Consider the following 26,952-nt stretch of genomic DNA (forward strand, 5'->3'; position numbering starts at 1 on the left):
CACCTGTCCGAGGTACCTCAGGCTTCTAAGGTTGACGCCACCGGTGATTCCAGCAGACTAGGAGGGGTGGGGGGGCTGGGTTTCGGAGGGGGGGGGGGTGCGGCTGGGGGGCGGGTAGTGTTATCGGCGGAACATTGGACGGGGGTGGTGGGGGGAGTTGGGGTGTTTTGGGGGGGGGTTCTAGGAATGGTGGGTTGGGCTTTTTTGTGTCATTACTTATTATTTCCTATGCTCAGACTGGTAGTGTTGACTATGCTCAGAATGGAGATATAGTATGTATTTCGCCTTTTCATTTGCTGTTGCTTCCTTTTCCATAGCTGACTACTCCACAATCGCACTCATAATGCCATGCTTATTTTCCTTGCTTTACTGTATGTGGCCCTAACCTCCTGTTCCCTCTCCCTATGTTTTTTGTCTTAATAAAATGCTTTAAACCTAATAAAGTGTGGTACACTTACCTGAGCTGGAGTGCGGCTTTAACTCTGGGCAACCTTGGGAGAGATTAATATTGCCGGGTGTCCAGGCCGCGGAAGCAACGCTCTGCCTGAAAAACAATCAAAGGTTCTGCACGACCGGAGCATTCCGGTTGCGCAAAGGCATAACAGGACCCTAATTAAACATGTGAAATCTTGCCCTGGAGCCCAATGAAGGGCAGGAATCGGTCTCTGGAATTGGTGCCAGAACTCGGACCCACCGAAGGGAGAAAAATATGCAAATGATTACATTTCCCAGCATACTTTGCACAAGGAGGGATTTCAAATTTGGCGAACCTGTAGCCAATTGGACACCGGAGCAAGCAGGAAGGGGTGAATGCGTCAGCAAGTAAATCGAGTCCTGTCACGGTCCCTGATGAGAAAGCCTCAATGCTTTTGAAACGCGTCGGACCAAGAGACTAAATGCAGGACGGGGAGTCCCATGTTGGTTTTAATAAAGTGTGGTACACTTACCTGAGATGGAGTGCGGATTTAACTCTGGGCAACCTTGGGAGATATTATATATATATCTATATATATATATATATATATATATATATCTATATATATATATATATATATATATATATATATATATATATATATATATATATATATATATATATTCAAAAAACACTCTACCCTCTGTTGGGATGGCACACTCTGCCAGCAAAGTGCCACCATGGTGAAGGCTGCAGCTTCAAAACACCTCCTTCCTGCGCTTGTTGCCCTACGCGTTTCGGAATGAGCTTCCTTGTTCACGGGCCCAGCAAGTGACGAAGAAACAGCAACTGGTATTTTAAACTGCTTTTATTCACTAACGTGCCCGAGTGGGCGTGTCTTAGTAGTCCCAGTGGTTGCTGGTAAATGCAGTTCTTGATAATACCCCAGTGGGTGTCGCCGTGAGTCTTGCCACCAAAATTGAATCCAAGTGGATGGAAAGGAGCCTGGATGAAATGCCGCTCCATTCCCTCACCTTCGGGCATACTGTCAGTCCTGAAACCATGCCAAACGACACTCCAGGGCCGCACACATCCCGCGACCAAGGCATGGCCGCTAATATTCAAAAAACACTCTACCCTCCGTTGGGATGGCACACTCTGCCAGCAAAGTGCCACCATGGTGAAGGCTGCAGCTTCAAAACACCTCCTTCCTGCGCTTGTTGCCCTACGCGTTTCGGAATGAGCTTCCTTGTTCACGGGCCCAGCAAGTGACGAAGAAACAGCAACTGGTATTTTAAACTGCTTTTATTCACTAACGTGCCCGAGTGGGCGTGTCTTAGTAGTCCCAGTGGTTGCTGGTAAATGCAGTTCTTGATAATACCCCAGTGGGTGTCGCCGTGAGTCTTGCCACCAAAATTGAGTCCAAGTGGATGGAAAGGAGCCTGGATGAAATGCCGCTCCATTCCCTCACCTTCGGGCATACTGTCAGTCCTGAAACCGTGCCAAACGACACTCCAGGGCCGCACACGTGCGGCGGGCCATCCCGCGACCAAGGCATGGCCGCTAATATTAAAAAAACACTCTACCCTCCGTTGGGATGGCACACTCTGCCAGCAAAGTGCCACCATGGTGAAGGCTGCAGCTTCAAAACACCTCCTTCCTGCGCTTGTTGCCCTACGCGTTTCGGAATGAGCTTCCTTGTTCACAGGCCCAGCAAGTGACGAAGAAACAGCAACTGGTATTTTAAACTGCTTTTATTGACTAACGTGCCCGAGTGGGCGTGTCTTAGTAGTCCCAGTGGTTGCTGGTAAATGCAGTTCTTGATAATACCCCAGTGGGTGTCGCCGTGAGTCTTGCCACCAAAATTGAATCCAAGTGGATGGAAAGGAGCCTGGATGAAATGCCGCTCCATTCCCTCACCTTCGGGCATACTGTCAGTCCGGAAACCGTGCCAAACGACACTCCAGGGCCGCACACGTGCGGCGGGCCATCCCGCGACCAAGGCATGGCCGCTAATATTCAAAAAACACTCTACCCTCCGTTGGGATGGCACACTCTGCCAGCAAAGTGCCACCATGGTGAAGGCTGCAGCTTCAAAACACCTCCTTCCTGCGCTTGTTGCCCTACGCGTTTCGGAATGAGCTTCCTTGTTCACGGGCCCAGCAAGTGACGAAGAAACAGCAACTGGTATTTTAAACTGCTTTTATTCACTAACGTGCCCGAGTGGGCGTGTCTTAGTAGTCCCAGTGGTTGCTGGTAAATGCAGTTCTTGATAATACCCCAGTGGGTGTCGCCGTGAGTCTTGCCACCAAAATTGAATCCAAGTGGATGGAAAGGAGCCTGGATGAAATGCCGCTCCATTCCCTCACCTTCGGGCATACTGTCAGTCCTGAAACCGTGCCAAACGACACTCCAGGGCCGCACACGTGCGGCGGGCCATCCCGCGACCAAGGCATGGCCGCTAATATTCAAAAAACACTCTACCCTCCGTTGGGATGGCACACTCTGCCAGCAAAGTGCCACCATGGTGAAGGCTGCAGCTTCAAGGTGGCAAGACTCACGGCGACACCCACTGGGGTATTATCAAGAACTGCATTTACCAGCAACCACTGGGACTACTAAGACACGCCCACTCGGGCACGTTAGTGAATAAAAGCAGTTTAAAATACCAGTTGCTGTTTCTTCGTCACTTGCTGGGCCCGTGAACAAGGAAGCTCATTCCGAAACGCGTAGGGCAACAAGCGCAGGAAGGAGGTGTTTTGAAGCTGCAGCCTTCACCATGGTGGCACTTTGCTGGCAGAGTGTGCCATCCCAACGGAGGGTAGAGTGTTTTTTGAATATTAGCGGCCATGCCTTGGTCGCGGGATGGCCCGCCGCACGTGTGCGGCCCTGGAGTGTCGTTTGGCACGGTTTCAGGACTGACAGTATGCCCGAAGGTGAGGGAATGGAGCGGCATTTCATCCAGGCTCCTTTCCATCCACTTGGATTCAATTTTGGTGGCAAGACTCACGGCGACACCCACTGGGGTATTATCAAGAACTGCATTTACCAGCAACCACTGGGACTACTAAGACACGCCCACTCGGGCACGTTAGTGAATAAAAGCAGTTTTAAATACCCGTTGCTGTTTCTTCGTCACTTGCTGGGCCCGTGAACAAGGAAGCTCATTCCGAAACGCGTAGGGCAACAAGCGCAGGAAGGAGGTGTTTTGAAGCTGCAGCCTTCACCATGGTGGCACTTTGCTGGCAGAGTGTGCCATCCCAACGGAGGGTAGAGTGTTTTTTGAATATATATATATATATATATATATTGGAGGCAGTGGCATCTATGTCCCTAGAGATATACACGATGATTTGGGAATCAACAGCATAAGACAAAGCCTGGAGCCCAAAAGATCTAATACGTTTTGCCAGCGGGGAAACATACATGTTGAACAATGTAGGGCTCATAGAAGAGACCCTAGGCACCCCACATGGCATTGTTATGGACTCCGAGCAAAACTGTTCTACCATAACCATCTGAGACCTGTCACTTTGGAAACATGCTAAAAGATTGAGTGCCAGGTCTATGATCTCAAGTTGCTGAAGCTGATCAACAATCTGGGTCGGAGAGATGGTATCGAAGGATGCAGATAGGTCCAAAAGGACTACCGCTGCAGCATCCCCAGCATCCACAATGGAACGGATGTTGTTGCCTGCAGGTACTAGTGCAGTCTCAGTTCCATGGTTGCTCCTTAAGCCAAACATTGCACACCCAAAACACAAGCATTAAAAATGCAGTAGGCCTTTAATTAAGTTAAAGTCATTTGCTTTGCGTTACAATACCATAAGCAAAGCAAATGGCTTTAACTTAATAAAAAGCGCAACCTATTGCATTTTCATTGCTTGTTTGAGCAGTCTGCAGGGTGATTTGCTGGCTGAAGCGGGGGTGACACCACTCATGCACACCTGCTGACACTAGTGCGTGACCGTCACCCGTCAGTCCCTAGGGAACCCTGCACCGACCACCTTTTAGGCGGGAACCCTATTTTAGGGGCTGCCTGTGACACCGTGGTCCCCGTGTTCAGACCGTCTTTCATCTTCCACAAAACTGAACAGCTGCCTGGGGGCCAGTGGGGGTGGGTCCAGGGGCGTCTCTATCAGTGGTGCAGCACATACAGTGCACCGGGGCCCAGCTCACTTCCTTTTGTAAACAGAAAGACGGACCGGGGCAGGGTTTACTCTCTGTGGAGTTTGGGGGAGTGAGAGAGAAGGATAAGGATAACAAATATAGGATTCGTGAGACTACTTTTCAGTAGCTGGCCAGGCTTGTTATTAACTCTCTTGGTCATTTTACCACAAAGTCGAAAAAGGTTTAGAGAGTCTAATTGTCTGCTCGAGAGTTTTGGTGAGACAGTCCTCAGTCCGAAAAGCACTGGTGACGTCAGCCAAGAACAGGGGTCCGACCCGCTAAAGAAAGCTACACTGGGAGGCGTGAAAAAATAGACCATGGGATGTGCTCTTTTAGGGCAGCCACGTGTTTTCACTACAATTATAGATTTACTGCACTTACCAGTTAACCTCCAACGGCCGCAGAATTTGCAGACTGTAACAACAAGAGCGGTACCGCAAAGGCAGCCGCGTGTTTATTTTCGCTTTGTGCTTTCACTTTAAGTGAAAGCGCGATGCGAAAGAAAACACGCAGCTGACTTTGCCACAACCGAATGCAAAGAAAAAAGTGCGTAGGGAGTAATGAAGGGGAGAGTGTCACGCCGCCGGTGAAAGATCAAATCCCGGAAGGCGTGGCCAAAAGGAGACAAGGCGGTGCCAAGGAGGGACTAAGAAGCCTCCTTTACAAACAAAAGCCAGCATTTTGCATGGTAGCTGATGCTAGCCAATTAAAAAGATTGGGGGGGCTTCAACTCCGCCTCCAAGAGCTTCGGAATCTGTATTGATTCCAAGAAGCTCTCGGATGCCAAGAGCAGCGCATGCACGCTGCTATCTCCAGCCGAGACCTAAACAAGAGGGGAGTGCCACTTTACAAAAACCTTTTTAACTATTAGTTTACAGTAATTTTCTAGTAGAAAGGACCAATAATTTATGAAGAGCTGTTGGTTACCCATGAAACAACACAGGCAGTAAATAAACAAATGACTTGCACACAATATGCATAAGAAGTGAATATGATCCGTATTTTTTTTTAGATGTAAACAGTGCTTCATGCATTGCAATGCAAACACACATTTGGAAGTGGAAACATACATTAACTAGCTATAGCATGAGGTAAAGGAAGGATTCTTCTCTGGGACAGAACCTACGCCTACTCTAGGTATTTGTTAAAGAGTTAGTAAACATAGGCCCTGCAGATAGCTGCATAAGACGGTACTAAAACATGCGTATTAGTCTAATAAAAAATCTACAATTATAAGAATCGTCTCTGACTTGGGTCAGTTAGCAAAAAGCAAGCAAGTGACTCGTTCCAGAACCTCCAAACCTTGCTCCCTGCTAAAGTAATTTCTTTACAATGGTGACAAAGCAGGGTATTGTTTTTAGGTAGTGAAAGCACGCTGAGCGATCTATTAACATAGTTGACCCTCAGTCAGAGATATTCGAGGACAAAGTAAGAAAAGAAAACAAATTAATGGTTATCATGCCAACTGATGAGTGACACAACATGGACCACTTTCCTCAACCACTTTAAGTAGGCTTTAACGCCTGCCATTATCTGAGAGGTAGAAATTCACACTCCAAACATTGGTCTTTCAGTCATGTGGGTAAATGCTGTAGAGCCCCTTGAATATATAAGGATTCAGCTTCCATCATGTACCAGTTAAAGAATTTCTCGCTGCACATCATCAATGGCTTGAGGAATTTTTTAGTTGAGCTCCAAGCGAGAACTGGGATCTTCAAAGTTAAAATGAACAAGGCAATAGAAGATGACATCAGACGTTGCACACATAGTAAAATAAAATGGTTTCTCCTACGGACATACTGAAAACATCCAAAGTGGTGAATATTACTCTAATTTTGTTGTCATTTAATTTAATAATTATTTGTTTTATTTAATAAAATGCACTGTAAACCACACTAAACATGCCCCCCCCCCGTGTCAAACATACTACAAGGAGAACAATATATGAAAAAACATCACTTTAATTAGACAATTGCAAGCACCTTAACAACAACTGGTTACTGTTACAACGCTGGGGTATTTTCACAATCTAGTTATTGCAAAGGCTTTTTAATAAACTGCAGTGGAGAAAAAGTTGCACCATAATTAATGTGTAAAACCAGAAATAAACGTACATTCATTCCACACACTTCTAAAAGAGGCGAAAAATACCTCCATAATTTACATTCTAAAATCTGTATTGCCCATGACATAGATTCTTTAACATTGTTTCCAAGGGAAATGCTCAAACAAAACTACATGTAACCTGCAAAGGGAATATGTATGCCAATTCCTGGGAAAAACATTAAAACCAGTGCAATACATTTTTTTATAAAGTTTTTTTAACGTTTTAAATAAAACTGTATACGGAATGAACTTGGTCTTTCTTTGAGAATGATATTTGGGGGTTGAAGTAGTACGCCTATCACACTGAAAATTGTAGATCACAATACATTTAAGCCTGCAAATTCGTCTTCTTTTCTATTACAGCAAAATAATGTATGTATATAAATATTTATATGTCTTGATAAATTTAGCGATTCTACAAAGGGAACGTGTTCCCATGCTAATGTGAACATTATGTAATGTACAACTTACAGTGCTCAATTAAGGCAATAACACGTGGTACCATGTCTTCATCGTCACATTTTAAGGGACATTGCTATTGCTCCTTAAAAGCACTTTGTAAAATATGCAAAGTGGTAATGGGTGTGCTAAACTCGTAAGTACTCTCGTAGACAATGAAGTCTGGCCTCCCTTTAAAGTGCTACTTGGGATATTGAATTAATAAAACAATAGCAGCTTGCTTTCCAATTCATCGTTCTAGGAACATTTTACAACACCCCTTTAAGCAGCTTTAACCCACTACATGCGGCTTTGGAGGCTCAATAGCTCTCAAAGGTAGCTGTACTTGGCAAGTGGAGCCCCCATCTGCTGTTCAATGGGAAAAACATTTACAAGGTTTGGTTACATACACTATAATACAAAATGATGTCCCTTTGACAGAAGATAGCCTTTAGCTCCTTCTTGTTTCTCAAGTTTGACTTGATAATTTCTTACATTTGTAAATAATGTAACTCATCATCTGCGAAAACATTTTTCATAAATAGATACAAAATTTGCCAAACACATGAAAAAAATACCTGTTCAAAAAATCTGACATCTGAATGCCACAACACGGGGAACAATTCTGGTTGACAGATAAGAGTGTTTTCAGAAAAGAGTAGGTCGGTTAACTACTAGCTGAGGACTAACAACACTACCCTTCCCAAAACCATCGTGCACAAAAAGCAGAATGTCAAACAACAGTACTTCGAAGCAAAACAAATGGTCTGAGGCTGAATCCAGCTCACTTTATAATCCTAATAAAGAATCAGTTGACAATCATCCTTTAGCTCTGAATTACAAGAACACGGTGGCTGGATCAGAAAGGTATATTTGGAAATTCTGTTAGGAACTCAACCAAGGGTGCCTTAGGCATTCTCCAGCAGACGCTCGCTTCTCCGGGACCATTTCTAGCATGGGGACCAGGAAATCTGTAAACTGTGCAGCATCTTCATGTGGCCATCCATACTTCTCAATAAGAACGTCAAATAAGCTCCAGGGTTTCAGCCGTGTAATGTGTCGAAGCTCTCCTACAGAATGAAGGTTTCACATTAAAAAGTGTATGCATCAAATACTTACTTTTCTCATTAAAAGTTATTAAAAACAGTAAAAGTGTGATGCATGGAAGAGGCTTGTGCAACAGAGTGAGGCACCAACATTACACGTATTATTCATTGAAAAAGAAAGAGGCATGTTTTCAGTTCTTTTTTTATTTGTGTAAATCTTTGTATTGAAACACACATCGGCAACACAATACAGTGCAGAAGGACGCACAGATTACACATTACAGTATGTATGGGTGAATGGATACATTGACTTCATCATAGAGAAGAGCATCATGGGGATACGGGGTCATCATGTGCAACACTTAGTGGCAGCATACAAATCTCCCCTCTATATGCATTCCTAGGATTCCAGATACGGGACCACTTCCTAGCACACCCCCTTGCCTGATATACAGTTTTTTCTTTAAACATGCACCAATCAAGGTCATTTTCTTAGGCCTCCAAGGTAGGCGGATGTGCTGCCCCCCACAGTTGAGCAATGTTTTGTTTGGTCAACATGAACCCCAGTGTGACCAATTGCGTCTGGGAAAAGTTCAGGTCTGTGGGCTCCCAAATATTTAGAATACATTGTCGAGCCTCCGGATGGAGAGAAACACGTAGCACCTCATTGATTGTGGCGTGGATTTGGAGCCAGTAGGAGCTAATATGTGCGCAATCCCAGGTGGTGTGCATGAATGTTCCGGTGAGGCTGCAACCCCTTCATTCGCCTGTGTCCGACCACCCCATGTGTACCAACCGGGGCCCTGTGATATAGATCCTATGAAGGATTTTAAGCTGTACCAGTCGTAAGCGTGCCAGAATAGCCACCTATATAGGGGAGGATATTGCCACTTGCCAATCCTCGTCATCTAATTCTATCCCATCCTGTGTCCACTTATCCCGCAATGTCTGTAGAGGGTCTGTCGTGGTTGATTATGTTTTCTCATTCATTCATAAGTCTTTATTGCGATTCTTCATCATTAAAAGACATGATTATCAAAAAATACATTATTACAAGAGTCATCCATTAATTGTAATCCAGTTATAAAAATATAAATTAACAGTTACTACTCCATCTCATTAATAAATACATACATATACAATAACATTTAACATTATTAAAATCAATTAAAAATGTATTAAATGTTTTTATCCCAGCAGAAAAGACTTAGATCATACATTAATGTCATAGCTAAAAGCTATTTAAAAAAAACACATTATAAGGTGCAGTATAGGTATGGAATCGGGGACCTTACATGTTACTTTGCCCGCACATTTTTGCACGCAAGACCCATGCCCAACTCAGGAACTTAGCAATTCATATGACTACATATTGTGTAGGGTCGGTTTTCAACAATCTCTTTGCCACCATAGCTGAGCTAGTACCCATAAGCTTACACAGGGGTTTCAGCCATGTACTTCTCGGCTTGTGATAAACCGGGCAAACAAATAGGAAGTGGTCTATATCTTCTATCTGATCTTTACAATACTGGCCCTTATTACTAGTGGTAGGATACCATTAACTAGTAAGCCACCACAACGGCAAGGTTCCAACCCTAAACTGATGGTATAATTTACGATCTAAACGTTTCATTACTAGATCCCAATAGGCCACCAAAGGGGGTTCATCCCTAATATCAAGGTAATCTCTTGACAATGACGGATTAACATGGCTGGAGAATCGCTTCACTTTGATCAACTCCCAGTATGCTGCTTTAAACAACTTTTTAGATGGAAATACTGTAGTCTCGGGATGATCCCAAAGATTCCTCATCCCCATGTCAATTAGCAGGGATTTGACACCAGAACACCATGGGATCTTATGGGAGTGGCTTAGTCCCCTAACTTCCAGCATGGCCCTGGCATATAAGTGAAGCTCTGGAGTTGTCCAGAGCCGTCTCCAGTTGGCCAATGGTCTGCAGCGGGCAACATCTTCCAATGCATGACAGCCAAGATCGTAGAGCAGTGGGATTCTAGGAGTAGATTGGGGTAGACCCACTATGGATCTCATGAATTTATTCTGGGCTGTGCAGAGGGGGGATAGTTTAGTGAAACCCCAGAGTTCGGCTCCATAAAGAATTGCTGGACAGATTTTAGACGTGTAAATATTAACAATTGGAGCAATAGGCCTAGAGAAGGACAAGCTATGTTCCTTAAGCAAGGCACCAGCTAACTGAGCATGTTTTAGTGCCAGGATATCTATTTGGGGCTTCCAGCTCAGTTTATCATTAAAGGTGACACCTAAGTAGGTGAAAACGTCGTTCTGCTCCAGGGGTTCACCATCCATAAGGACATTCGCTTTTACTAGCTTAGACCCATGGACCCATGGAGCACCATGAACTTGGTTTTCCCTACATTGACAACCAACTCATGCTCGCGGCAGAACACCTCAAACCGTGAAAGGGCCAGTTGTAATCCCTGTCTTGTTTTTGATATTATCAAGGTGTCGTCCGCAAACATGAGGAGGGGCACCTTGGTGCCGGCCAATATTGGCGCATCCGTTGGGTAGTTGGTAAAGTACTGGACCACCCGTTAATGAATATAGAAAACAGAGTGGGGGCCAGCACACACCCCTGACGGACCCCTTTGTTTACCTCGAATTTTTCCATAATCTCGCCTGGTTTGCCCCATCGTACCTGTGCATTTGTATGTTCGTGCAATTTAACTAATATGGCAACCAACTCCTTCGGCATCCCAATTTTAATTAGAATCTCCCACAGCCTTGCCCTTGGGACAAGATCGAATGCGGATTTTAAGTCCACAAATGCAGCAAAGATCAAACCACCTCCTAAAAAGAACTCCTTCCAGAAGATAAAAACAAATCGGAAGGCTTGATCGAGGGTGCTTACGTGAGAACTAAATCCTGCCTGTAAGGGTGACAAAATGTCCTCATCCACCAACCATCCCTGTATCTTTCCCACGATCAATCGCGCAACGATCTTTTGCATGGCGTCAATTAAACTAATGGGCCTATAACTGGCCGGACCAGAGCGATCTCCCTTCTTGAATATTGGTATAATCTCTGCTCCGGACCAGGATGGAGGGATAGGGGCACCTTGGGCATTGGCATTAATTAAGAGCCTGATGTATGGGACCCATAACTCTAAATCCTGCTTGAATAAATCTGCAGGAATGCAGTCAGGGCCTGGCGCCTTTCCACTCTGAATTGTTTTCAGGGCAGATTCCACCTCTCCATTTGTAAACACCAGTGGACTGTCAACTTGGATAGGCAGGGTAACTTCTGTGATGCAAAGCGGTGCCCTAAACTGTGCCTCAAAAAAGCAAACCCAGTGCTGTGGCTCAACATGATTTCCGGGGATTTTAGCCTGCAGGCTGTTCCCCCACTTACGTGGTTCCCAGAATTTAACCATGTTTCTCCCCTGGCAAGCATTTAGTAAATGCCTCCAGCGGTCCTCGTCCCAGTCTCTCTTGGCTTGTCTTACAGCTGATTTATAATTGAATCTACACTGCTTGATTGTGTCTTGAGACCTTGATTTTATTGCTTCAACCAGACCCTTATGGGCAGTTCTGCACTTATTATTATATCATGATCTTGGTTTCGGCAAATTAATCTTTTTACGCAGATTATTTTTAACAAAAAAACCCTTTCAGCCAATTAAATAAATCAGTATGGACTCCCAGTACAGTGGCATTAAGCACTTCCAGGGACTCACAGGCCGAGAGTTTGTCCACGGACTTTGATACCATGTCCCTAATCTGCATCACATCTCTATCATTAGTAGCTATCCGCGACCAACAAACCCTTTTTAAATCATTAGAAGTAGTTAAAATATTGGGTCAACCAACATCTTCCAACGTGGGAGAACAGTAAAAGCTTTTATAGTCTAATTTACAAACCAAGGGATTAGGGTCACTTTCTGGTCTACCCTGTACTACCATATCCAAGACTAGCGGCCAAAGGTCCACACTGACCAAAATATAGTCAATTCAGCTTTTTGACCTACCATTATCAAATTTCTCTACACCATGTTTATCGGACTCTGTCCTGCCATTAACCGCCCCCAGGCCCCGTTCCAAGCATAGCCCCTTTAATTGGAGGGCAGCCTCAGACCATTTCCTTATGGGAGTGAGGTCCAATGGGGTAATCCCCTAAACTGCATCTACATCCTCAGTAAGCCTTCCGTCATCTAGGCCGAGGGGTTTAAAGGTGGTATTGAAATCACCAGCAATGATCCGTCTACTAGTGCTAACATCCTGGGCCAGGTGGTTTTCTAGAATTGCGATAACACTCGAACCCCTGCCACCAGGTTGTCCCCTCGAGTACACGTTGTAAATGGTTATATCAAGGCCTTTTTTAGAACTAATCCTTAAGGCCAAGATATCAGGGCTATCAATATAAACCTCATTAATCCTTACACCCTCAGATTGGCGAACCCAACAAGTCAAACCTCCTACGGGTCTACCTCTTTCACCCCTTATAGCTGCTTTAAAGAAGTTTAAGTAGCCTACATGAAAAACTCCTTCTACAGACTATGTCTCCTGGAATGCCCAAAGAAATGCGTTACTTACCTGTAACTGCAGTTATCCAGTATTGGTGTCTTTCATAAATTCACATGCCTGAATCATCCCCCGTCGTCGAGACGGGAGTCTCCGGTACATAGAAAAGTAATGTCCTATAGACATACATAGAGAATAGTAGGCCTAGAGGCCTCACCTTAGTAACATATCCATGTCCTTTTGTAAAAAGGACCAAACTATAGAGAAGAGCCAATCAGCTGCCACCTCCCTCTAGAACCTTCCGGTCAGGAGCCTCAGTCCCTCAGATTTTTGTACGCACTAAGCTAAGTAGGCGTGGTACTGAGAGAATTAGGTGAGTCCTTCCAGGGAAGGCGGGAGGGTTGCATGTGAATCTATGAAAAAGACACCAATACTGGATAACTGCAGTTACAGGTAAGTAACGCATTTCTTATCCAGTATTATGGGTGTCGTTCATAGATTCACATGCCTGAATCCGAGTAGCAAGCAATGCAGAGTGCACATTTCTGATGGAACAGCATATACAAGTCCTTAGATAATACACATCATGTGAGCATGAACCATTATTAGAAATCCACAATAATTATTAGTAAAGAAATGTGCATATCCGAGTAGGATGGAGGGACGGAGGAAGGCTCACCTTACTGAAATAGATGGTGTAACACGGTTTGTCCCACTGCTGCATCATGCATCAGCTCTGTATCCAAGCAGTAATGCCTAGTGAAGGTATGCAGCGACTTCCATGTTGCCGCCCTGCAAATGTCAATGACTAGCGCCCCTGCAAAGAGAGCCATATTAGTGGACATAGCTCTCGTGGAGTGCGCTCTCACTTTGGAATGCAATGGCTGTCCAGCTTGATCATGACAGAAAGCAATGGCTGCAGAAATCCATCTGGAGATGCTCTGCTTGGTAAGTGGTAGACCTTTCCTAGGTCTGCTGTAAGCTACGAATAGCTGGTTAGATTTCCTGAATGTTTTCGTTTTGTCAATGTAAAACTTCAAGCATCGTTTGAGATCCAAAGAATGCAGCGATCTCTCAGCTGCCGTGCTTGGGTTTGGAAAGAAGGAACGCTGAACCACAGGTTCATTTAGGTGGAAGTCCAACAAGACTTTTGGGATAAACCTAGGATTGGTTCTCAGGATTACTCTGTCATTTTTAAAACTGTAGAAAAGGATCCTGGATTGAAAACGCCTGTAGCTCACTGACCCTCCTTGCAGATGTGAGCGCCAGGAGGAGTGCTGTTTTCCACGAGACATACTTTAGGTCCGCTCTGTGTACTGGTTCGAACGGATGCTTCATGAGCTGGTTAAGAACCACATTGAGATGTCAGGTAGGTGGCAACATCCTTACTGGCGGGAAAGATCGGTATAATCCTTTTAGAAATTACTTAATAAACCTGCTTGACCAGAGAGATTGACTCGTTGAAGTTCTTTTATAACGAGATATTGCTGCTAAGTGTACTTTAATGGAGGAGTGGGCTAGGCCCGACTGTGCCAGGTGTAATAGATAAGGTAAGATTTGCTCTGGTGAAGAGGAGAAAAGTCGAATGCCTTGATCTGCACACCAAACACAAAAGCGCTTCCATTTCAGGGAATACGTTTTGGTCGTGCTATCCGCCCTTGCTCTGGCAAGAATGTCACAGTCTTGTGGAATATTTAGATTGTGGAACTCTCAGAACACAGGAGCCCGGCAGCTAACCTGAGAGACTTCAGATCCGGATGTTGAACTTGATTGTTGTTCATTGTGAGCAGACATGGATGGTGCCGCAGGTGGATCGGCGGCTCCAGGGATAGACGGTGGAGCTCTGTGATCCAATGTTGCCCCGGTCAAGTTGGGGCTATTAAAATTAGAGTACAAGGCTCCACCTAAATTTTCCTGAGGACTCTGGGAAGCATCGGGAATGGCGGAAAGGCGTACGCAAAGACGTTGCGCCATGCAATGGAAAATGCATTCCCTAGAGACCCCGAATGGGGATGCCAACTTGCGAAGTGTGGGCATTTGGCATTCATTCTCGCCGCAAATAGATGGATTTGAGGCGTGCCCCATCTGGAGAAGATCTGGTCGATAATTTGTTGATCTAGCTCCCACTCGTGTGCTGATGTTTTCTGCCTGCCCAACGCGTCGGCGAGCACATTGTCCGTGTCTGGGACATATTCCGCCCTTAGGGTTACATTGTGGAGCATGAGTCAATTCCAGATTTTTTTGCGACTCGCGGGAGAGCGTCAGCGAGCGTGTCCCTCCCTGTTTGTTGAGGTAGTGCATAGTCGTGGTATTGTCTGTCCGGACGAGCACCAGGGAATGTTTGATTCTTGGCAGGAAAGCTTGAAGAGCCAGGAAGATTGCCCGCAGTTCGAGTAGATTGATATGTAGTTTCTTCTCCATAGGAGACCACTTCCCGCTTATCTGTAGCTCTAGCAGAAAAACTCCCCAGCCTTCGAATGAGGGGCCTGTTGTGACAACATGAGGAGCAGTCGGAAGCAGGAATTACAAGCCTTGAGACAGGTTTTGAGATGACATCCACCATTGCAGGGCTCCGACCATCTGAGGATTCACTTATGTGGTCGTCGAATGACCCGGTGCATTAGGCCCACTGCTTCGAGAGCGCCTCCTGTAGAGGTCTCATTCGTAGTCGACAGTGAGGAATCAGGAGGATACCCGATGACATCATCCCCAGGAGGGATTTGAAGAGGTGGACTGTCAAGACTGTCTTCGAGGCTACTATAGCAGCTAGTGCAAGGAGCTTGTTCATCCTCTCTCTGGATGGTAAAGCTTTTGCTGACCGTGTGTCCAGGGTTGCACCTAGGAAACTGATGCACTGAGAAGGTTGTATGACTGATTTTTCCTGATTGAGGGTGAGACCCAAGCAATCGAAAAGCTTTAAATGGGCATTGGAAGACCTGGACGCGTCTTCTAAGGATGGAGCCTTGATCAGCCAGTCATTCAGATATGGAAAGACTTGGTGATGGCACTGTCTGAGATATGCCGCCACCGGGGTACGACATTTCATGAATATGCGCGTTGCAGACTTGAGCCCGAAGGGGAGAACGCGAAATTGCAAGTGTCAGACTGATTTGCATATAGCCATGTCTGAACTGGGGTGGCAGAGTGGGCTAAAGAACGGTGATGGATCAAACCCAGATCTTTTGACTGGGTGTGAGTGTTTGATTGGTTCAGATGCTCCGTCCATCACCACCCCCTTTTGTACCGCTTTTGGCTGCCATAAGTGTGGCAGGGTATGCTCAGACGTGAGTCCCTTGCTCACTTTGCCACTGGATTCAAGCAAGCCGGGCTGAAGACGGCTGGAATGCCAGAAACAGGTCCTCAGAAGCTTGTTTCCGGTCCAGGGAAGGCATGGCTTGGCAGTTCGGGCTGGACTGTTCCCATGAGGCACAGGGTCAGACTGATTTGCATATAGCCATGTCTGAACTGGGGTAGCAGAGTGGGCTAAAGAACTGTGATGGATTAAACCCAGATCTTTTGACTGGGTGTGAGTGTTTGATTGGTTCAGATGATCCGTCCATTACCACCCCCTTTTGTACCGAAGCGCCCACATGAGCAGGGTAGCTTTGGGATCCCAGACTTTGAACTATACTATATAGTGGCACAGCTGCAGTGGGTAACTAGGTGGCTTGATGACGCCTGCCAGGACACCTTGGACACTGGGAATGGTGCCACATAGCTGGTGACGCAGGATGGTACCGACTGGTAAAGCGCCTTTATATGCTTCGGCTATACTGCTGGTGGGGCTGCCCCATGAGACCGCAGTTTGGTGCTTCACTGCAGCCCAGCCTCGGGCCTGGACTTCAGCCTGAGTAACAACGGTGGGGAACTGGGTGCCCTTCTCCCGATGGACGAGCTCTGTGACCACTCTGCCCTACCCAGGGGCCAATTCCTCATTTATGGGGCACTGGTGCGGTCATGTACAAGCAAGCTTATAGGGCCTGGGAAGTGGGATACCACTGTGACAATCAGTGCTGAAACTGCTGCTCTCCCTTGGCTTAGCGTGGGGCAGGTGACCTGGTTGTACAAGACGCTGAATGACATGGGACGGAAACCATGGTGACTCTAAGGCACAACTATTTAAAACAGGAAATCGGTTGGAATGTTAGTTTACCGCAAAGCATTTCTTGCAACACGAGGTTGAAATATATACAATTCTATGTCAGGACCGGAGGCTTCAGATTATGCTTTTCTCTCTTCGCTGTTTATTAACATCACATCGCACAGCAGCCAGAAAAGCATCAAAACTTGAAAAAATGTTAGTATTCCCAACACAGGAATATCAGAAAACATCGTAATAACATCGTTTAATAACTACAAATCCCATGAGATGAGCATTAGGCAGTCCTTCTTTAGTGTCCATAAATCCCAATATAAGGCGTCCAACCAACGAACTCCTCCTCTTTCTTCGCTGCTTCGCAGCCAGTTAAGTGCTATTCTCCCTCTCTTGCACATTTTGTGTTTGTTGAGGTTTTTGTGTTTTTCTTATATTCTATTTGCATTGACTGTTACTTTGGGGGCCTGTGGGGTTTTTCTTCCCTTCCAGAGCCCCTTCCATCGCGGGGACGCCTTCGCCCCTTACGCGATGTCCCCGTGTGTTCCGCGGTGTGGAGTTCGCCGCTAGAGGGCGCCGTTGCGTCTCGCCTGCCCGCGCGCAGCTTCCGTCTCACTGATTGGAGCCGCGCTGGGGAGTCGACGTCGCAAGTGCCCGCTGCCGCCTAACCCTGACGCCCTCTTGGGTTGTACTGTCCTGTGCCTGAACGCCCCGGTGGGGTCTGTACTGGTGGTTGTAACCACGTTGAAGCCTGCGGGCGTTTTTCAGCACCTTTTTCCCTACATCAGCTTCCGCTGGGGTGTCCCCCGCTTGAGCGCGCTGGGAGGCGGTGTGACCCGGTCTCTGGAGAGAGGGTCGGCGCGCTGTGAAGGCTGGTGCTGCCTTTTTGATTGCTCGGTTCCACCGGCCAACAATCTTTGCTAACCTTCGGTTGGCCCACACGTGGCTGTCTGTGTACGCCATCGAAACCCTCAGTTTTCCAATTTATTCTACGCCATGGCTGAGGGGTACTACGTCGAGGAGGAGGAGTCACACCAGTACCTCCAAGACGACGAGTTCTATGCGGCTGTGGACCAGTCGATTTACCGGTGCGTGCAGGAAATCGTTGGGCCTATGGAGGACAGACTTTCAGCCCGCATTGTCGAAGAATGTGCCAAGTTGGCACCGGCCCTAGGGGGGGCTCCCGCCAACGATCCTTGCCGGCCTCCGGCGGCCAAGAAGACACGTGGGGACGCGGGTCCCAGTGGTTCACAAGGTGTGGACAAGGACGCCTTCGAGCGCCTACGCGACGCTTTCCTGGCCAAGGCGTCCGGGTCGGCCTCCGAGGCGCCTCCGCCTCAGACTCCTTCAACGCCGGCGGACGTTGTCCCGGCCTCCCCGGGGGGTGTTTCCCCCGCGGATACGGACGACGACGACAACGAGGACTCGGTGCGATCATGGCGACCGGCGTCCATTTCGACAGAATTGCCCAAAGACACTTCAGGCATGCTGGACCCGGACGAAATCATGCACCCGTGGTCGGCTGCTTGGGCGCCTGGTGACAAGGTGGCGCAATTTGTTGCGGGCCGCCTCCGCAAGCCCTTGGAGAAGGAGGCGCGCAGCTGTTTGAGGGGCGAATGTCCCCGCCCGACTTTGGACGGGAAGGTGGCCATGACGCCGGAGCTCGATGGAAAAATGGCCACCTTCATGGCAAAGTTAGTCAAGGACCCACGGAAGGGGATCGACCGTTCCTGGCGCTCCTGCCAGGACAAGCTCTTGGACACCATTGGCCCCCTCACCAAAATTCTCGATATGGCCGAGGAAGCCAAGGTGTCGGGCAGTGCCATTTGCCCGGAAGTACTGTCCAACTGGGCGCAGCGGGCTGTTATCTTCCTGGGGAATGCCAACTGTGCCCTTTCGACCGAACGGCGTCGGTCGCTGCTGATAAAACTGGATCCCAAGTTGGGCGATTTGGCTTCGTCGGAAGCTGGCGCTGTTGCCCAAGGAGGGCTCTTTGGCGAGCCATTCATAAAAGAACTGGGGAAGTTTGTCTCCACCTTCACCTCCCTGGACAAGGCCCAGTCAACAATCAAGCGGGTCTTCCACCAGCGTTTTTCCCGGGGGGCTGGTCGTGGTAGGGGCCTCACGACCGGCCGTGGTGGTCAGCAACAGCCCGGAAAAGGGCATGGCTCCGGCAGGGGAGGCTACAACTCCTCCGCGAATTACAACAACTTTTATCCCACCAGAGGTCAGCGTTTCAGAGGACGCGGTAACTTCCGGAACGACGCCGGTGGCAACAATTCACATGGTGAGTGTTATCCCTGCGGATCAGGTTGTTATTGGGGGGAGGTTGGCGTGTTTCCCCCAGGCATGGGAAGCTATTACAACGGACGCTTGGGTCCTCCAGACCGTGCGGGGGTTCCGCATAGAGTTTTACGACCATCCGTGCCAGGCGGAGCCTCCTCGGCCCATAACGTTTTCTCAATCGGACGCGCTCTTGATCGACGAAGAAGTCTCGGCGCTGCTGCGCAAGGGGGCTATTTGTCGAACAACGCGCCACCCCCGGGGGTTCCTGAGCAATATCTTCCTTGCGGAGAAGGTGGACGGGGGCAGACGACCAGTCATCAACCTCAGGGAGTTCAATGGCTGGGTGGTGTACAACCATTTCAAGATGGAAGGCATCCATCTTTTGAGGGACGTTTTGCTCCCGAACGACTGGATGGTCCGTCTGGACCTCAAGGATGCGTATCTGGTGGTCCCGATTTACCCCCCACATCGTCGTTTCCTTCAGTTTTGCTGGAAAGACATGGTGTTCGAGTTCAAGGCCCTTCCGTTCGGTCTTTCCTCGGCCCCTTGGTGCTTTACAAAAATTCTGCACCCGGCCATCGAAACCCTGCGGAGTCAGGGGATTCGGCTTATCGTCTATCTGGACGACATCTTGCTGTTGGGCCAGGACCCGAGCAAGTTGGCCGCCCATCTGTCTCAGACAGTCTCTCTGTTACAAGGTCTGGGGTTTATTGTCAACAGGGAGAAGTCGGTTTTCACCCCCGCCCAGCAAATGGTGTTCCTGGGCTTTGTGGTGGACTCGGTGAAATCGACTCTCAGTTTGCCGTCCAGAAAGATGGCCAAAATAAAGCATGTGCTTCGGCAAACTATCTCCAAATCGCACACCTCCCTCCGGCAGGTGGCCAGAGTAGTAGGCCTTCTCTCATCGTCCATTCAGGCGATATTCCCGGGCCCTCTTCACTATCGGGCTCTTCAGCGACTGAAAGCGCACCATTTGCGCAGAGGGCTATCCTACGACCGCTTGATTCCCCTGTCGGTGGAGGTCAAAGAGGAAATGTCTTGGTGGCTAGCCCACATGGAGGCGTGGAACGGCCGCGCGATTTTCGGGTCCGTTCCGGACTTGGTGATAGAGTCCGACGCCAGCAGGTCTGGCTGGGGCGCCCGCTGCGGGGATTTCTCCACAGGCGGCGCTTGGTCGTCCGACGAACAGCGACTTCACATCAACTGCTTGGAGCTTCTAGCATGTTCGTTCGCCGTCCGTTGCTGGACGAGGGACTCGGTGAAGTCATGCGTCCTTCTGCGGATGGACAATGTCTCAGCGGTTCGGTATGTGAACCACTTAGGGGGTCCGCGTTCAAGAGCCCTTGCGGACCTGGCGAAAGACTTTTGGGATTATTGTCTCGCCCACCAAGTCTCGGTTCAGGCAGAATACCTGCCGGGTCGGGCCAATCAGGTGGCGGATTGGCACTCGAGATATCTCCGAGACTCCAGCCTGTGGAAGCTGGATGTTCAAGTATTCCGCCGGCTGGCGGCATTCTGGGGTCCGTTTTCCATAGATCTGTTTGCGTCCCGTCTGGACTTCCAGCTCCCGAGGTTCTTCAGCTGGAGACCGGACCCCTTGGCGGAAGCGACGGATGCGTTCCTTCAGGACTGGAGTCAGGAACGGCCGTATGCCTTCCCGCCTTTCTCCATGATAGTTCGGGCCGCGGCCCTGATTCGCCGTCAGATGGCGGACGTGGTGATGGTGACGCCCGTGTGGAGGTCGCAAGTGTGGTTTCCACTTCTTCTGGAACTTTCCTGGGATGCTCCAATCCTACTCCCCCGGCTTCCTCGTCTTCTCCTCAATCCAGACGGGGTCCCTCACCATCTCCTCCAGGGTTCTCTCCGCCTCATGGCATGGAGGCTTTCAGGCGACGTTGGTCGCTCCCTGGCCTTTCGAACTCAGCTCAGCACTTTTTGTCCAAGGCCTGGGCAGGCAGCACTGCCAAGAGGTATAGATCGGCTTGGACCAGGTGGGTTCGTTGGTGTCTTCGACGGGGTTTGGATTCCATGGTCGCAGGCCTCGTTCCTATCCTGAATTTTCTTGCAGAACTCTCTACCGCCGGCTTAGCATACCGGACCATATCAGCGGCTCATGTGCATATAGATGGAGCGGCGGTTGGGGAGCATCCCCTGGTATATCGACTCCTCAGAGGAGTGCGCCTGGCTTTACCGCCGGAGCCACGGTATTCCGTCCTGTGGGATGTTAACGTGGTGTTGAACCTTTTTCTTTCCTGGCAGCCTAACAAGTATCTTCCCTTAAAAGAACTGTCAGCTAAACTGGCGATGCTCTTGTGCTTAGTGTCTTGTCGCAGAGTGTCTGATGTGCGTGCCCTGGATGTCACGCGAGAGCGTTCTCCCCGGATGGGGTGACCTTTACCGTGGGCCGCCGCACGAAATCGGCTACGAGGTCTATTTCCTATCCGGCATTTGCAATGCCCCCAAGTTGTGTGTGGTACAGTGTTTGAAAACCTATGAGGATGTTACAACGGAACTTCGCCCTCCGGGCGAGCGGCAGTTACTGATTGCGCTGCGCAAACCGCACAAGGCGTTGGGTAATGCAGGAAGCTGGTATTGATACGAGGCAGTTCGGAGCTCACTCAGCAAGAGGGGCCATGGCCTCAAAAGCTTTTGCCCTATGGGGCACGATTAGAAGACCTCATGCGCGCTGCGGACTGGTCTTCGGATTCCACCTTCAAAAGGTTCTATTTTAAGCCGGTGGTGGATATTGCTAGTTTGGTGGTGGACAAGCTTTAAACAAGCATAATCTGAAGCCTCCGGTCCTGACATAGAATCGAAATTTGCCTAGCGTAGTAACGGTAAGTTTCAATTCTATTGAGGACACGGAGGCGAGGATTATCCCTCCCATACCTCCTGCGGAGATCCCGCCCGTACTGGAGTAAGTAATCCGTTTTCCGACTTGCAGTATGGTTATTCTTCTCTTGGATTGCATGTCGATTGACTTGATGCTCTGTTTGTTGATTTGCCTTCATGCTTAGCGGGTATGGCTTAGCTCACGCTGTTCTTTTTCCGCCAGGGAATGATGGTGCGAAAAGAGATGCTTGAGACTTTGGCCTGACTCGCCACGAAGAAAGAGGAGGAGTTCGTTGGTTGGACGCCTTATATTGGGATTTATGGACACTAAAGAAGGACTGCCTAATGCTCATCTCATGGGATTTGTAGTTATTAAACGATGTTATTACGATGTTTTCTGATATTCCTGTGTTGGGAATACTAAAATTTTTTCAAGTTTTGATGCTTTTCTGGCTGCTGTGCGATGTGATGTTAATAAACAGCGAAGAGAGAAAAGCATAATCCTCGCCTCCGTGTCCTCAATAGAATTGAAACTTACCGTTACTACGCTAGGCAAATTTCGATTCAACCTCTTACATATGACTTATATTACCCTGCATGGGTTGAGGATTATCTACGGAGGGGATAACCAGGAGTGCCTGAGGATTCAATCTCCTGATGCGGAATTCGTCACATGACATGGGGATGCCCCTCCTTTATGGAAATGCAGTTCTGCTTCGACCCATGCAGCTAGCTGTTTGTCGCGCACGATCTTGCACGATGGAAACTTGTCTTTTGGGAAGTTTTTCTAGACCGAAAGCACGTCCGGTGGGTACCAGATGTTTAGTTTTCCATGGAAATCGTGGATGGGACTAGTGGTTGAGGTATGGGAAAAAGATGTTACCCCTTGGGCTAGAGCTGAGGAAAGTATATTCCATAGAAAGGATGCCCGAGGTCTACGAATGGGTCTCGTAGTGGGACTGTGGGTGGAAATATTAGGGAGCTGGGAACACCTGGACAGAGATTTGGGTTCCGAACACGAGCATATTTACAAGCCCTTATCGCCACAGGAACGTCACTTTTTGCAACGTTCCTGAGGCGATTGGAGCTTCACCTTATTTTCAAGGCAGTGTTAAGGTATTTAACATGGCTTAACGCCGCCTTGTAAATATGACCCCCTTTCACTCTAGACTTAGCGTGAAAGGGGTAGGCAATGGGTGTTGCGGTGGGCGCTTTGCAGCAACACCCATTGATTTTGACGTTGACCCCTATTTACAAGGGTGGCATAAACAAGAGGCAGCGCCAAAATTAAGACCAGGGAAAACCTAGTCTTAACCTCGTTTTTGCTGTTTTTATGTGTGCTGCATTGGGCAGCACACAAAAATAGCAAATTGCTAGGAATGATTGTTTATGTGCAGGAAGGTGTCCCACAATGCAGAACACACAGGTGTTTCAAATCGCCATTCTGGATTGTTTATGTGCAGGAAGGGACACCTTCTTAGCATAAACAATCATTACCTCAATGCAGGCACCCTTGCAGTATTGTGCAAGGATGCCTGCACTGACGCTTGGCAGCTGAATTTAGGACCACAGCAGGAAGCAACACAGGGAAGTGCCGTATTACTGTAAATACGACGCATCCCTGTGACAGAGCGTGGCGTTAGCAATTTTGGAGTTAACCTGCGCTCTGCCACTTTCTTGTAAATATCCCCCACAGCGGCTCAGTGGGTGGAAATGGAAACGTCAGGGACATGGAGTTGAGCGGGGCAGGGAATAACGCCCCTCAGAGCCAGGACTGATCACAGAGTGAGGCGATTGCACCCAACCTGCTTATATAATACTGTGTGAAGCCCATAAGCTTCTGCTGGGGTTTGGTCGCGACATAAGCCGTGCCATCGCCCTCTACAAAACTTTGACATAGACACACTGGGCTGCCCAGATGTCATCTTTTTGGAGCCAGGTGTGTTTCAATTCCTCCCCCTATTGAAGTTAAGCGCTGAAGGACTCGTGGTCCAAATTCCAGAGACATTTTGTTAGTTATGTTTGATTTCACCTGTTTATTGATAACTATTCCTTTATCCCCAAGTCCCTTGACCCTGAAATGACTGTTCATAGACTACCTGTCACACCATGCACTGTATAGACCTGATTTGATGCGGATCGAAGAAAACCGCACACTCATGTAGGTTGCAGGTCCCCTTTAGAATTGCAGATGTCATTTCCATGGGTACTTAGGTGGCAGGCGAGATAGACGGGCAAGGCTTGCATTTGAGTGGTCCATGCATGCTGGCGATTACTGCAGAAACGTATGGGCTCAGTTACTTAGATTATTGTTGTAATGTGCAAGAACTGCAATGTTTTAAAATGACAATAAAAAAAGATATAAAAAGAAAAAAACGGACGGAAAACAATTTCTAAAAAGGGGCAAAAATGTTGGCCGTCCATAAATGGATCAAAACAGCTGCACTAGTAAGAAAGTTCTCTTGTTTTAATTAGACGATTCCCTGAAATGACAACATTTGCAGTGGATTCCAAGCAGAGGCACATTTCAGGATTTGGCTGCCAGCCTAAAGTTGACGTGTTCGTTCATGCACCTACGATTCACAAAATGAAAGTATGAGTGCAGTGCCAATTTAACTTCTATGGCAGGGTTGTTTGAAATTCCAAAAGCTTATGGACTTGGCTCACTTCCCCTATGGGAACCGTAGAAAGACTGAAAAATACCCCTTAACTGTGCCAAAAGCAAAGCATTGCCAGGCAAGAGACAGAACAAACAACAAAACACTAGATAACTCAGAATAGAGGTAGTCAATCTAGTGTGTGCCCCCACCAAACCACAAATTTGTCCCATAGAAATCCATATACAGTTTTTAACGATGGCTGTCTGGCTGCCAAGATGACATTTACAACCTCTGGAGGAAGGATGAAGGTGTTGAGCTATCACCACTCCATAACCATGCATTATGGTGGAGACTGCAAAGGCTGGGTCCACAACCCTGCCTTGTTGGTGTAACAGTAGGTCCTCCCAGAGGGGAAAACTGATCAGAGGACCGATGCTCAAGCCCTGGAGATCCAGATACCATAATCTTCATGCCCAATCCGGGGCCTCTAGCATGAGTAGGACCCAGTAGTTCTTGATCTTCTTCAGAACTGGGGGCATTAAAACGAACTACATCTTCTATTCTAAACGCCCCTCCAAATGGAAAAGCATCTTCCTTCAACATCTCCCAGTCATTAACTCAACTAAAATTCCTTATGGATTTAAACTATCCACTACTCTCTCTCCAGTTTTTCCATGGGAAGTTGACATCTCCATTTTCAAAATTGGCAAAATCCTCATACAAGCTGCCAAATCACACCTCTCCATTTTCGAACACCACTTCTGCACCTTGTCTCTCCACCTAGGCAAAACTATTCGTAACCCTCCGTCCACCCATCAACTCAACCCCCTTCCCTTCTCCTCTTACCTCTGACCCCTTTCTCCCCCACCCGTCATCCCTCCAACCACTACCATACTTCAATTATCATCATCCCCCTCCCCCTCCACTGTCTTTTCCAGTGCCAATCCTTTCACCCAATCACCTTCTCCCACTCATCCTCTCCCCCTAGCGTCCCCCTCGCTTTCTGACATCCCCACTGCACACCACCTCTCCCAGTCACTCACACACTACAATGACCTGTCACCCCATCCCTTAATAATATTCCTAACCGCTTTCCTCCCTCCTTGCACCGCAACCTACATCCTTACCCTCCCCCTTTGGCTCCCTGTCCATGCCCCCCCACGACCCCCCAATCACCCTTTCTGAATCCTTCACCTCACCCACCCAATTACACACCACCGTTAACCCCCGACACAACCCTTCTCCATACTCATCACGGCCTTTTAACATCTCTACCCTCTTACCCTGAGGTTGTTATTCTCCTGTCCCCCTTCCCGCCTCCCCTCTCACCCAACAGTCTCAACACTCCTCATCCCTCCCCCACTGGCTCCACACACCCAACACACAACAGAACTCCCTCCACCGCAAACACAGAGCATCCCCTATTCCCCTCCCACTCCCCAACTTTTTCCCCCTCACTCCAATAACCCAGACACTACGCAACATTGAACTCGATCTCTCTAAGTTGACGAACAAACTCTCTCAACTTAGAGAAGATTTAAATTCCATCAACTCTAGTTCCCCACTCATCCGTGCAAGGTCCCCCTTCCTCAGCCGAAAACACCTCCCTATCTATAATCATCCTCGGAATACTACCCCACTCCGCTGCCATTTGCACAGGCCACGCCGCACATCGAATCAGCTCTCCCCTACCGACTTATGCAATTCGTACCTTCCCAGCTTAGCAATCAATATTCCACTACTCTAACATCCCAGTTATCCTGGGGACCAACAGAATCCCCTCCTCTCCCGCTTCTCCTAGACCCCCTCCTCAACTCACCACTATCCACTCCTGCCCGCCAAAAACAATCCAAAACCCCTCTCCTGCATGCTGGTGAACTGTCGATCTGCCGTCCGAAATGCCATTGAAATTTCTGAATCCATCCTACGCGAATCCATTGACACCGCGTTCCTCACAGAAACCTGGCTCAATGACTACTCAACGAGCATGCTCGACCTACTCTACCCCCCGCATACTCTATCCACATGAAAGGCAGACCCGACAGAACAGGGTGTGGCTTTGCCATAATCTTCGAAAATGAACTTCAGCTCTCCCTTATTAACAACTCTGGCCACTCCACCTTCGAATAGCTTGAAGATGAACTTAAAATTCAAGGTTCCCTCCCAATTCGTCTCCATAACATCTACTGCCCTCCTGGCGATCCTCATCCCTTCATTAATGAGCTATCCGACCATCTTACCCAATCCTCAATAACTAACACTAAAAATCTTTTCCTTGGAGACCTCAACCTCCACTTAAACGACTCCAAAGATCCCACAACCACCCTCCTCACCAATCTTCTCGAGATCAATGACCTCAAGCAACTTTGCCAGACCCCTACACACACCAAAGGAGCCATCTTGGACGCCCTTTATTACCAATAAGGACTTAGCCGTCCTGACCAACATCATCCCAATTGACTGGTCTGA

General features: G+C 48.1%; 1 protein-coding gene across 2 annotated transcripts in view; it reads right to left on the bottom strand.

Moving 5' to 3' along the window:
- Positions 1 to 6,528: 6,528 nt before the first annotated feature.
- SRPK2 (SRSF protein kinase 2) overlaps positions 6,529 to 26,952 on the bottom strand; it is a 760,208-nt gene continuing 739,784 nt past the window's right edge. For both annotated transcript variants that reach the window (XM_086967039.1, XM_086967042.1), the window contains one exon: positions 6,529 to 8,199. In XM_086967039.1, the coding sequence (XP_086823165.1) occupies positions 8,015 to 8,199 (185 nt within the window). In that variant the 3' untranslated portion in view covers positions 6,529 to 8,014. The remainder of the gene's footprint in view (positions 8,200 to 26,952) is intronic.

Source organism: Lissotriton vulgaris, chromosome 1_1 (genome assembly GCF_964263255.1).
Source record: "Lissotriton vulgaris chromosome 1_1, aLisVul1.2, whole genome shotgun sequence".
NCBI lineage: Eukaryota > Metazoa > Chordata > Amphibia > Caudata > Salamandridae > Lissotriton > Lissotriton vulgaris.